The 12321-nt window shown below is 43.9% G+C and overlaps 1 protein-coding gene across 2 annotated transcripts in view; it reads right to left on the minus strand.

The window, feature by feature from the left end:
* Positions 1–916: 916 nt before the first annotated feature.
* cep89 (centrosomal protein 89) overlaps positions 917–12321 on the minus strand; it is a 57146-nt gene continuing 45741 nt past the window's right edge. For both annotated transcript variants that reach the window (XM_070970565.1, XM_070970573.1), the window contains one exon: positions 917–2259. In XM_070970565.1, the coding sequence (XP_070826666.1) occupies positions 1935–2259 (325 nt within the window). In that variant the 3' untranslated portion in view covers positions 917–1934. The remainder of the gene's footprint in view (positions 2260–12321) is intronic.

Below are 12321 nucleotides of genomic sequence, written 5' to 3' on the forward strand. Positions count from 1 at the left end.
CTGGGGACCCCTCGGGCCCAGAGGACTGGGGGGCTCTGCACTGCGTGTGGAGTCCACCCGGTTTGTCTGGGTTGGGGGTCTCTGTTGCGGCGGCGCTCCCTGTGGCCACGGCCGGTGATCCTTCGCAGTGCGGATGAGCTCCCTGTAGGGGTTTTCTTTTCCTTTTTCCTCTCATGATGCCTCAGTGCCCTGCCATTTTCGTTGGGGTGGGTGTGTGTGGGTATGTGTATGTGTGTGGTTCTGTGCGGGTGGGTGTGTGCATGACGTATGTCTGCGGGTGTGTTGGGAGGGGTAGTTGCTTTTATATTGCTATGTTATGTTTTTATCTTTTGTCAAGCACCTTGTGCTGCATTTTTATGTATGAAAGGTGCTAAAGAAATAAAGTTTGATTGATTGATTAATTGATTGTTAAAGGTGAGGCGAGAAGCTGCTGTGATTGGTGAAGATTGGACTCGGCTGTGTCAAACCCACTCCACGCCTTCCCCCCTCCCTCCTTCTGAGTTGCGCCGCTGGGTGGGACTGAGATGAGAAGGGGGAGGAGATGTGCCGGCAGCGCAATGCACGAAAATACCCAAGTTTCTGTGCGCCACGCCCCATCGGCGAAGCCGACCTGACTTTGCGCCATGCTTCTGCCGCACTGGTGGCGGAATCGAAAAGAGCCCACAGTGTCAGCCAATGACCACAGCGGCAGCAACACACTCTAACACGGCCCTCTCTTGGTAACGGAAGGAGAAGTAAGAGAGGGAGACGATCCGCCGACCTCCCCCTTAAGTAGGAGCACCGGCCGATCACACCTCCCGACCTGTAACAAGGGCAGACACAGAACAGAACACACACACACCACCTTGTGCCCAGGATGGCACACAGCATCCAGGATACACCAAAACAAAACAGGTGAATAGGAATACATAACAATCATAACAAAAAGTCTGCTTTAATAGTCACTCCACCACTGTGTCTACAGTGGATTTATGTGCAGGTCAAAATCAATCAGTTCAGTTCAAGATCAATTCAGCTAAATCGGCCATAATCCAAAATATAATGTGACAATTAACAAAGGTAATGATAAAATGGAGCCAAGCATGTATAAATGTATGTGCATTACTTTGTCATTTATTCTCCCTGAACACATTTTTCACTCTTTTACTTTCTATTTCTGATTTTCAAAACAAAGAAATCCCCTTAAAAAACCATCAACAGTGTCTCTTGAACATATAGTCACTTTGACTGCCTGTGAAAAACAGCTTTCTAAAGTGTGTGGATGACACGTATTCAGTCTGGTGTTTCCTTTCCCTTAGTTGTAAATTAAAGATTAGCTTTTCCGTGTGTGTGTGTGTGTGTGTGTGTGTGTGTGTGTGTGTGTGTGTGTGTGTGTGTGTGTGTGTGTGTGTGTGTCTGTATGCACAGTCCAGGAAGTAATTGTTAAAATTGTGTCCAAACACACAACACACACAGATTTGGTCTACCTGATGTGCACTATGTAACGCTGCTGCTGTGATAATAATACCATTACCACATGTGTCCAGCAGATGACAACATTGGCTATGTTCTGTAGGGCACAATAGCCCTAAATGACACTTAACTATAAGATCCTGAGACTCATTCAAAAAACAAATAAATTTTTTTAATGGCAAAAATCTTTATGTATAGGATGGAGGTCTGTCTGACCACCCAGACTGATGATCTGAAAACTGAGCTGAATTATTCATTCATTTTCCTCGCCGGAGAAAAAAAGTGATTAAACTTAACTGTACATACTGGCCTCCACCAGAGAAACAGGATGACAATGTAGTTAAATACACTTACAAGTTTGTTACACAGGATGGTGCAAGTTTACAGTTTGATCCGTGAAACCATCAACCTGGCAAACGCCTGTATGTTGACACGTTTAGGGCTGTAAACGACCCTTCAACAGGGGTTATGGTTCCTGGATTTTAGCAATAGAAATCTAGTCCATGCTTATGCTTTTCATCCAATGAGATGTTTTGCTGATCTGAGTCAGATTTGAATTTGGCCTTTCTCTGGAGCTCAGGGCTTTGATGAGAAGTGAAGAAGAGCGGCTGAGAGCCGTGGTGTTGATGCTGGGTGGATGTAGTGGCCTCATCGGGAGCCTGAGAAGGCCAGCCCCGAGAGGCACTGCAGGAATCGGCCCATCCGTGGAGGTTTACAGGGAGCTTTGAGTCCAAAAGAGTCTCCCTCATCTGCTGGTTCTCCCTGGTTGCTGCCTGCCACACTACCTCCAACTCCTCCTCTACTTCCCTGTAAGAGAAGACAAAAGCAAGTTAATAGGGTGACATACAGGAAATCAAAATACACAGTAAAGTCCTGAAAAAGTCATCTCACAAAAAAGAGAAATAATCTGAACACATGTAGACGGACAGACTTAGCAGGATCCAAATGATTAGCAAAAAAATGAAATGCAGGAGAATGAGACAGTGAAGACACAAACACTGCAGGTAAGTGTGTGTCTGTGTAGTAATGAGTGAAGGTGCTTTGAGGTTGACTAGCAAGTGACACGCAGCACTGGTGTGGTCATGAAGCTCATTCGTACGTCACTGTGGCTACAGTAAGTGATCAGGCTGACCAAAGGTTTATCTCCACTTTCTCACACGGTGGAAATCCTGAGACGTCTTCCGCCATCACTAATGGCTGATTCATTTTCAGCGTGTCATGTGTGTGAACTAGTGTCAGAGTACCTGCTGGTTTCTACCCTGCAGCTGCCAATAATGACGACAGCAGACAATGGTGCATCCTGAGGATGCGCTGGCTGCAGCAGCTCACACGGCTCCATTTCAAAGTTCTATCTAGATTGCGCAGAAGAAGAGCAGCTCACGACTGTCGAGTCCTCATTCCACCTCAGCCAGAAACGCTGGGCTGCATCTCTGTTCCCAATTATTTCTAAAGTAGTGCCTGAGGCATTGTATTTTGTAATCAAAATAGAGAAAGGCCCACAGCTGACTGTTGTTGGTTTGGTCCAGTTTCACAGTGGTGGGACTACGAAATGAAAGCATGAGGAAAATGCAGGGACAGGAGTATGCAGTAACACTGAAAGAGAGCTTGTTTTCACATGCTTTAAGATACCATCAGAAAGATCAGGCCAAAAATGCACCCTCATGGTTATAAATGGAGTGGCCTAAATATTAGAAATACACCTTGTTGTATTGCACTTCATTAGCCTCACAATCCATTCCAAAAAAGTTGGGACGCTGTGTAGTAATGTCCTTTATATATGATACTATCACTTGTTACCAATGAACCTGTTTACCTGTGGAATGTTCCAAACAGGTGTTTTTGGAGCATTCCACATCTTTCAAGAAGGTCGCCGGTTCAATTCCTGGGTCGGGCCTTCCTGTGTGAAGTTTGCATGTTCTTCCCGTGCATGCGTGGGTTCTCCCGGGGAACTCCGGCTTCCTCCCACAGACCAAAAACATGCTCATTAGGCTGATTGGTGACTCTAAATTGCCCCTAGGTGTGAGTGTGAGTGTGAGTGTGAATGGTTGTGTGTTTGTGCCCTGCGATCGGCTGGCGACCGGTCCAGGTTGTACCCCGCCTCCCGCCCGTTGACAGCCGAGATAGGCTCCGGCCCCCCCGCGACCCCGAAAGGGATAAGCGGCATAATGGATGGATGGATGGTTAGCAAGTGATCACATTCTGTTTTATTTACGTTTTACACAGCGTGCAAAGTGTTTGGCATTCTGCTGGTCATAACAGGAAGCAGAAAAGTCAGCTTCATTAACCTGTTACTGACCAAACAGATTATTAAAGCTCCATTCAGCTCCTTCCTGTCATGTGAAAGTTGTAACAGTACTGACTGCACTACCAATCGTACTAATAGCCATATTTACTAACTCTTATTAAGCCTCTGACACATTCTTCGCCTGGATTCCAGCGTGTTATTGTCACACAGGCTACTCTAAAAAAGCTAGAGGTAGATACTCCTTTCACCCCGCCTGTCTGCTTGTTGTTGTCATATCAACAATTTACAACCACAATTAGCTGAAATCTGCTGAATAAGAACCCTTTGGCTCAACAGATCAGCTAATTAGATTTTTCTGACAATCTTGGGTTTTCAGCAACAGAACGTTAGTTTTCATTTGAAACTATCATTGGTGTGTACAACACGCATGGATTCATTATCTGTCCACACTCAGGATTGCACTAGAACCTCAAACCTCTCTCTTGCACACACAAACATGTGAAACTGTGGCCAGAATGTCACCTTCTTAAATAAAACATCAAGCTTGTTAAAGTCAGTATCCTCAGTGCTTTTAAATCCCACTGGCTGCAACACTCTGCTTCGTGTTATTAAGGTGTAAGGAAGAGCTATCAAATGAACTCTTCGGGCACAATGCAGGAAAGATTAGAGTGTTTCTAAATGACACAGCAATCACTGGGCCAGGTTGTTTCTGCATTCAGATTATATGGGAATAACTGTCAGAGTGGCATGATTGTTAAAGGCTCTGACTTTGGAAGTGTCAAACTCACCTGATTCCATAAAACACAGGTGCTCTTCCAGATCAGCTTTTTGAGTCTGTGAGTCAGTTCCCACCAAATGTGGTCGAGGAAAATAATTCAGCCATGCAAAATGTGCGTTGTTTCTATGCACTTCGCAGTTATGTTGTTGTCAAGCTTTTGTCCAGAGGACCCTTGTCCAACAATGAACAACCTGACTGTGATCTGAAGTTCAAATTGTTCATGCCTAACTATATTTTTAACCCCCAAAAAACTCTTCCTAACCATAAAAAAAATAATCTAACTATTATTTACTTTGATTACCTAAATATAACCAAGAGTAAGATTGTTTTTTACTCATGGTTAAAGCTGCAGCAGGTAACTTGTATAAAAGTAATTTTTCTCATATTTCCTAAAACTGTCCCTTTGCCCAGACAGCAGCGCATGAAACATCTAATCTGTGAAAAAAAAAAAAAAACAACAAAAAAAACGGCTCCATTGGTCCCCCCTACTGCGATTTGCAAGAATCCACCGTGCCCGACACAAAACAACCAGAGCCAGAGGAGCATCTGAGGGAGTGTCTGACATCTGTCAATCACTACTTGCACACGCTGCGAACTACCCCTCCCTCCGCTAATGCTGCTGAGCGGCGCCAGGAGGCTAGTGAAAGCTATGGCGGAGCAACAGCCACCTGCAAAGGAGAAACTGCCTAACCTGCCGCTGCCAACAACAGCACATACGGCTAAAACAACAAATAACTGTAAAGCTATGGTGATTGTTACAGTAACACTCCACAGCATGTATGGTATGTTAGCGACTGTGATGTAGCGGCTGGGCAGAGTTAACTTGTTTCTGATGCTAAGGCTAACGTTACTGGTTGTCATGGCAGCCACACAGATGCCGCAGGGAGGAGGGGCTTGGAGGCAGGGCATGAGTGCAGCAGAGAGGGAGGGGAGTGACGTGGAACTTGTGTTGGTTCAAATTGTCAAAGTCTGCTCTCTTCTTAATCTTACATACTGCAGCTTTAAGCCCTGCCAAAGAGGAAGACTTTATAAGACAACACTTGATAGAACAGTTGTAACAGAAATAAGTATGAACTTTGTGGCCTTAAAAATGCTTAGACTCTGTCAGACAGATGGCACTGAATGTGCTTTGCTGGTGACTTTTACATACAGTGGACCAGATATTTGGTCCACCGGCTGTAAAGTGTTCAAGGCACAAAGCCTTCACCTTCACAGCATTTGTCACAACACATCATCCATGTGTCACAGTCTCAGCTGATGCCACACATTTTGGTAAGACTGTGCTGAGCATTCAGACTGGAAAATAAACCACAGTCCTGATCCTGGAAACAGATGCATCATCATCATCATCATCATCATCATCATCATCAAACTCATCACCCACATGTGGTAGAGTTGTCTTAGCTTGGTCATGTGATAACAGGTGGGTTGGATGACTGGTTCACTGACTGACTCCAGGCCTATGAGGTTAAAGCTTCAGAAGTTAGTAAAAGGACCTTGAGTTGAGATTATTTTGTCACTATTCAAGGTCAAAAATTAACTTTCACTCTGAGAACCATCATTGAAATGTAACTGCTTCTACTTTAGATGCCCTAGACAGCAAAGATGGCCCAGTAAATTCAGGGATGTAGAAAGCGTCACTTGAGTTTAATTTTTATTAATTTTTTTCCAAACCCGATGGTCTTTCATTAGCAGCAGCATTAGCACTGAAACCCCGGTCACAATCGTAATTTAAAATATAGAGCTATTCTAACTTGATTCTCCTCCCCTACCATATCCAACCTGCATCCACACACTAACACACACCTGCATACCCATATTGAGGCAAAGCATGTGTGTAGAATTACGTTGGTGTGATCTGGTCATGTACTTCCTCTCATTACATCAACGCTTGTTGGCATCTTCAACAACAACGTGACAAGTACAGTCCATGCACGTTGGATGAATCAACTAACCACCTACTATTTCACACAGAGCGAGAAGGGAGGAATAATGATAATGGAAAAATAATAACAGCTCCAATGACACAGCACGTAACTACCTGTGTGTGCTGTTATTGTTGTAATGACTGATGGATTAAAGCTTTCTCTCTCTGTCATACGCTGTTCACACGTCAGCAGCTGAGGCAATCAGCAGGCCTGTCTGGACTCACTTAGCTGCTTATTATAGTGGAGGGGACATGAGTTTAGCACAAAAGATGCATGTGTACATTGAAAATGAAGGGAAAGGCTATAGATCCCAGTTTACAAGGAAGGTACACACTAATCTGTGTATGAATGTGCTGTTCCTCCACCTTCTGACTCAAAGCTAGAAGAGGGTAAAGCTGGGTTCATATATGTGTTAATGATGACTCAATTTAGCTTGATTCAACACCTCTTATGATGCACAGAAAACGATTTACTTTTATGTCCATTCTTCTGTCTTAAAGGTCCAGTGTGTATGATTAACTGGCATCTAGAGGTGAAGTTGCACACTGCAACGCCCTCACCTCAAACCTCTCTTTCCATGCATGTAGGAGAATCTACAGTGGCAGTGAAACCAGCAAAAATCTCAGCACAGAGGCATCAGTGTGCTAACATGCTCACAGTGACAATGCCAACATGCTGATGTATAGAATGTACAGGTTTGCTATTGTAATAATGTTAGTTTAGCTAGTTTTGGACACACATTTGTGGCTACCAGACAAAGGAACCTGACCTTGGTGTTCCCCTGACTTTTCCTCTATTGCCAACACAAGGTCAAAGATTTGCGGTTTGGAGTGAAACATCCCCACAGATATTGGATGGACTAGCATACAGACAATCGTGTCCCCCTCAGGATGAACTGTAAGAATGAACTTTTCATCAAACGGCATCATCAGGTCAAAATTTGAAATTGTCCAATACTTTGGATTCTCAACAAATACCTGCAAAACGATGACGTTCCCATCAGCGGTCAAATGTAAGCACGCTAACAGTCTAAAGACATGAGAACATGGTAAATTCCATGTTAGTATCAAGTTTATTGTAAAGGATAAACTCCCTGACATGTGTTATCTCTAAACCCAGGATTCCTCAACATAACACCTGCTGCATCAGTTGTTACTCACAAGGTACAAAGACCACTGTAAGAAACCCAGTCCAAGCAGTTACAAGCGGCTGTTCTCTCACCTATTCAAGGAGCTTTAGGTGCTTAAATTTCATCAAACCTGAACCTCAGAGCTGATGATCACCAAAAACGATCACACTATAAATAGCTGAAATTGAAGATCATTTTGTAATGTAGATATGAGGACTGGCTGTTGATGGGGTTGAAAACACAGTATTTTCAACTTCATTTCAATTCATGAAGCCCATCTGAGACCACAAGTTTATCTTAAGAACATGGACTGTAAAAAAGGAGAAATACTCTCAATATTAATGAAGCTAAGATTAATTCATGACTTTAAGTGCTGGACTGAAAACATGTTGTCCCTTGCTGTCCCTGAATAAACCCCCTCACAAACTCTGCCGTCTACTAATTACCTCCAACCACATGCACACATGCGTTACCTATGGCAACCACACTCATCATAGCTTCCCATGAAGCTACGCAGACAGAATACAAAGATAAATCTCGCAGCTATAAGAGCGTGACTGTGTGTGTGTGTGTGTGTGTGTGTGTGTGTGTGTGTGTGTGTGTGTGTGTTTTGCTGGGGTAGTTGGGCCCTAGCACATCTCCATTATAATTCTAGCTTCAGTAAGCTGCAGCCATCTCAGGATCTGGTCTATCACTCTGTCAGCACAGACACCGACATTATTCAGTGTGATTGTGAGCAGTGGGGATTATAAGACAAGTCTAGCTGTGAGACAGCCACAGGGAACAACATGAGCACCAGCGTCAGACAATCAGTGCTCACTTATCACTTCAAGCCTTTGTACTTGTGTTCCATGACTGAGAAGGAGTGCGGCATTTCAGTACAAATACAAATACAAAATGTAACGGTCCTGGATCCTGACAGATACTACTGTGGCTGAGTAATAGTCAGCCACATTAACATTTGCTCATTTGCTCATCACTGGCTTTTCTCAATTGAATTTAGCTTTTCTTGGATTAATATCTTGATCTATGTTTGACATTGAGCCTCCTTTGGGCACCATATTTTTTTAATTAAAGGTGTTGTGTCCTGGATGTATTCTCCATACAGTATGTTCATATATGGCTTCTAGATGTTGTTTGAAGCTCTACAAAGAGATTACGGATTATCTATATGATCTGAGTGGACTCCTACTATGCGTCACTGCCAGACTTCACCCTCTACCTGTTTCAAACCAAATAAACCTTTTGGAGAGTGGCAGGAGAGTAACCAGTACAAAAAACACATAGTACTTACTTTTGCAAAGGTTGCCATGTAATCACCACCCATCACTGTCAATTTCATGCTTCATTTTAGTATTCTTTTATGTTTTCTTACTGCTGAGTTATTACGATGAAGTTACAAAGGATTTGGTCACCACATGACCCTCGCAAGCTATACAGCACTTGTGCCTTTCAGCCAACTCATGATGACAGCTAATATGAAACAAAGTAGACAATGCATCAAGTAACACAAGAGCAACAGAGAAAGAGGCACGATCCTCTGGTCCTCTGCTCTGCTGGGTGCTGTGCAGACTCAGAACCACTCCTGAACCTGATGGGAAACCAAGGGATAATAACTAAGCACTACTGAAATGTGTTTATTTGAATTCATGGGCCTCTGCATTAATTATGCATCAGGTTCCAAGTCTGTACACCATTAGCATAAAATAATGTCAGCGATTTACACTGCTTATTTGGCAGTGTGTGAAAACAGGAGAGCACTGCAGCAACCACAAGTTCAAACACACTTGAAAGAACAAAGGCTGAACTGTAACTGAATCAGTGTTTCAGCAAGCTGAAACTACTTCAGCATGAAAAAGTTTCCAGTGTCTTAAACAGACCAGGGCCGTTCCCTCTGGGTTTCTAAACCATAACTCACTGTTTTTAAAGAATTAGAAGTGGAATGTAGAAATATTTGAAATGTATTAGAAACAGGGCTGCACGGTGGCACAGCAGGTAGTGCGTGTGCCTCACAGCAAGAAGGTCGCCAGTTTGATTCCCGGTTCGGGTCTTTCTGTGTGAAGTTTGCATGTTCTTCCCGTGCATGCGTGGGTTCTCTCCGGGCACTCCGGCTTCCTCCCACAGACCAAAAACATGCTCATTAGGTTAATTGGTGACTCTAAATTGCCCCTAGGTGTGAGTGTGAGTGTGAATAGTTGTGTGTTTGTGCCCTGTGATCGGCTGGCGACCGGTCCAGGGTGTACCCCGCCTCCCGCCCATTGACAGCCGAGATAGGCTCCGGCCCCCCGTGACCCTGAAAGGGATAAGCGGCATAGAAAATGGATGGATGGATGGGTATTAGAAACATCCATAAAACCATGTCACATACATTCTGGAGTCACTATGAACACATTCTCAGATCACTCTCAGTACATCCTTCGTCCACCAGTTTCAACCAACTCTAATACATCAAGATACTGAGCTCATTCAATCCCCCAGCAAATTCTACTGCAATGTACTGCAAATGGATTACATCATCAGGCTCTCAGCCAGTGAACTTGAAAGGAATTCAGTGAAAGGAGAACTGTTTGTCAAGATGCGAATTGACTAGAAACTTCAGCTGCCTTTATAAAGACCACTCTTTGCCCATATGGAGCAGGTTTTTCTGTCACTTGTGGTTGGGTGAGGGGAAAACAGGACTGCCTTTAGAGGGGAAAAAAAGTTATCTGAAGGCCCAATTCCCTCATCAGCTCCTGGTGTCTGGAGGCTCCACAGAACTCGGCAGGCAGGCAGCAATCACATCCTATCAGCATCTCTGCTGCCGTAGCATGGGCAGAATACAAATCAGTGGATCAGAGAGAAAAAAGAATGAGGCAGAAATAGATTTTTCCTCTGTGTAGGGGTGAGAAGTTTGACTTCAGCCGACTAACGCTCCAGCTGAGAACAGGGCAAACCTGGCTTTCCAAAAATCACAAGTAGGACAAGAACTGCAACTGTAGCAACTACTACACTATGTCACATGTGGCTGGGAAACTAGCCTGCGCTGGCCTCCATCATCTGAAGGTCAGTCAGGCTTCACCCACATGCATTCCGATGACTGACAGGGTTGAGGGGAGGGTGCACGCTTGGTAAAGCCTGTCTGGTGGTTAACGCAGTTCCACAAAGCCAGCAGTACAGCGGTTTGTGGTGTCATAAAGCCACTAGGTTAAGTGGTGTGATTGATGGTGTGGCAGTGTGTGATTTGTCATTAAGATGCCCTTAGGGCAGAGCAGGACAGGATCTTCTAACAATCTGATTAGCTTGCTTTCATTTGATAGCAGCAGGCAGCGGGCCCAGAGGCCAGGCTAAAAACAGACATACTAACAAGGGAATAAAGGGGAAGTGGTAGACTGTTTCAGGAGCAACAAAGTACCAGTCAGGCTTTTCAAGGGTGTCACACTGTAGCAGGAAGAATATCTTAAAAGAATCCATAGATAAAAAGCAGTGACAACCTAAACGGTTGACTACGTGACATTTCTCATTTTTTCCGATAACCAACTGCCAACCAACTTGTCATTTCAAGTAATTGTGGGTGTGTGCCACTGCAGACTGGCTGAAAGTGCTTCCCTCACCTGGCCCATATCACTTATGTATAGGCAGCCTTCATTTACAAGATTAGTCTTCTGACATATTGGCATTAAGTATGACATCTAAATAACCAAGAATATATGTATACAAGAAAACTACTCCACACATAGCAATGGATGCAAGATGTACAGTATGAAATGCTCTTATTTTCTCTGGTTTTGGTACATTTACCCAAACCAATTATTGCACACCACCCTATGTTGTTTGTCACAGCAGTAGGCCTTTCTCTGTAATTAAAAAATAAAAGCTTCAGGCACTATTTCTGCGAATCCTGTTGAAAGGCAGATGTGGTTGTTCCACTGCCAGCAATCCAGTGTCTGAGGATGAGAATTCAAAGTGAGGATTAGAGGATTGGTGGAAATGGATGGTCCTGAGGGGTTAACTGAATAAGTGTGGAGAGAGAAAATCAGGACGGAGCTGTGTTATCTGCTGTGTACAGTGGTTTACAGGGGTGTCAGCAGCTATCTTCTGAACCCGTATTCTCCCCAACTGGGTAGCAAACAGCAAAGGTGTTGATGTCTTTGGAAAACTGATGTGTTGTAGTGTGTGGAACATTGTGCCTGTTGCTGCATTACCAGGCTGTGTTGTTGTACTGTTCTCAATTACACTGGGTTGTGTAAAGCCAGTCTGATACAGATAACGGTATTTGAGTTAAAAAAAAAAAACCACTAACGACTAATCTGTCAATATTTGTTAACTGAACTAAACATATTATATAAGCCAACAGTTTCGATAAGGATCCCTTCAGGCTCCTTCAGCTGATCTGTTTGCCCTGTGGGAGGCAGCGCAACCGGCTGTAAACGACATGTTATATTGTCACCATTTGTAGTTGATAAGGTGAATGTGTTTACAAATAGCTGTTTATGTACTCATCCAGCAAACACACAGTGACACTGGCATTCATTTGGTGTTCAGTTCAGTTTGAAGTTCATCAACTAAAAGCTAGCATTGTCTTTCATCTGGAGCTGGAAACCAGGCTGATGACAGCGGTGACAGTGAATGTAATCAGGAAGGCGTCATCATCTGTGGGTGCATCACAATGAGCGACCACTTTCACACACACACACACACACACAGCTATTTGATTCATTGTTTCTTTTTAAGTATTTTTGGGGGGGATTTTTAGCCTTTATGCGACAGGAAAGGGGGCAGAGAGAGGACGACACGCAGCAAATGAGCTACA

Source organism: Chaetodon trifascialis, chromosome 1, assembly GCF_039877785.1.
Source record: "Chaetodon trifascialis isolate fChaTrf1 chromosome 1, fChaTrf1.hap1, whole genome shotgun sequence".
Taxonomy (NCBI): domain Eukaryota; kingdom Metazoa; phylum Chordata; class Actinopteri; order Chaetodontiformes; family Chaetodontidae; genus Chaetodon; species Chaetodon trifascialis.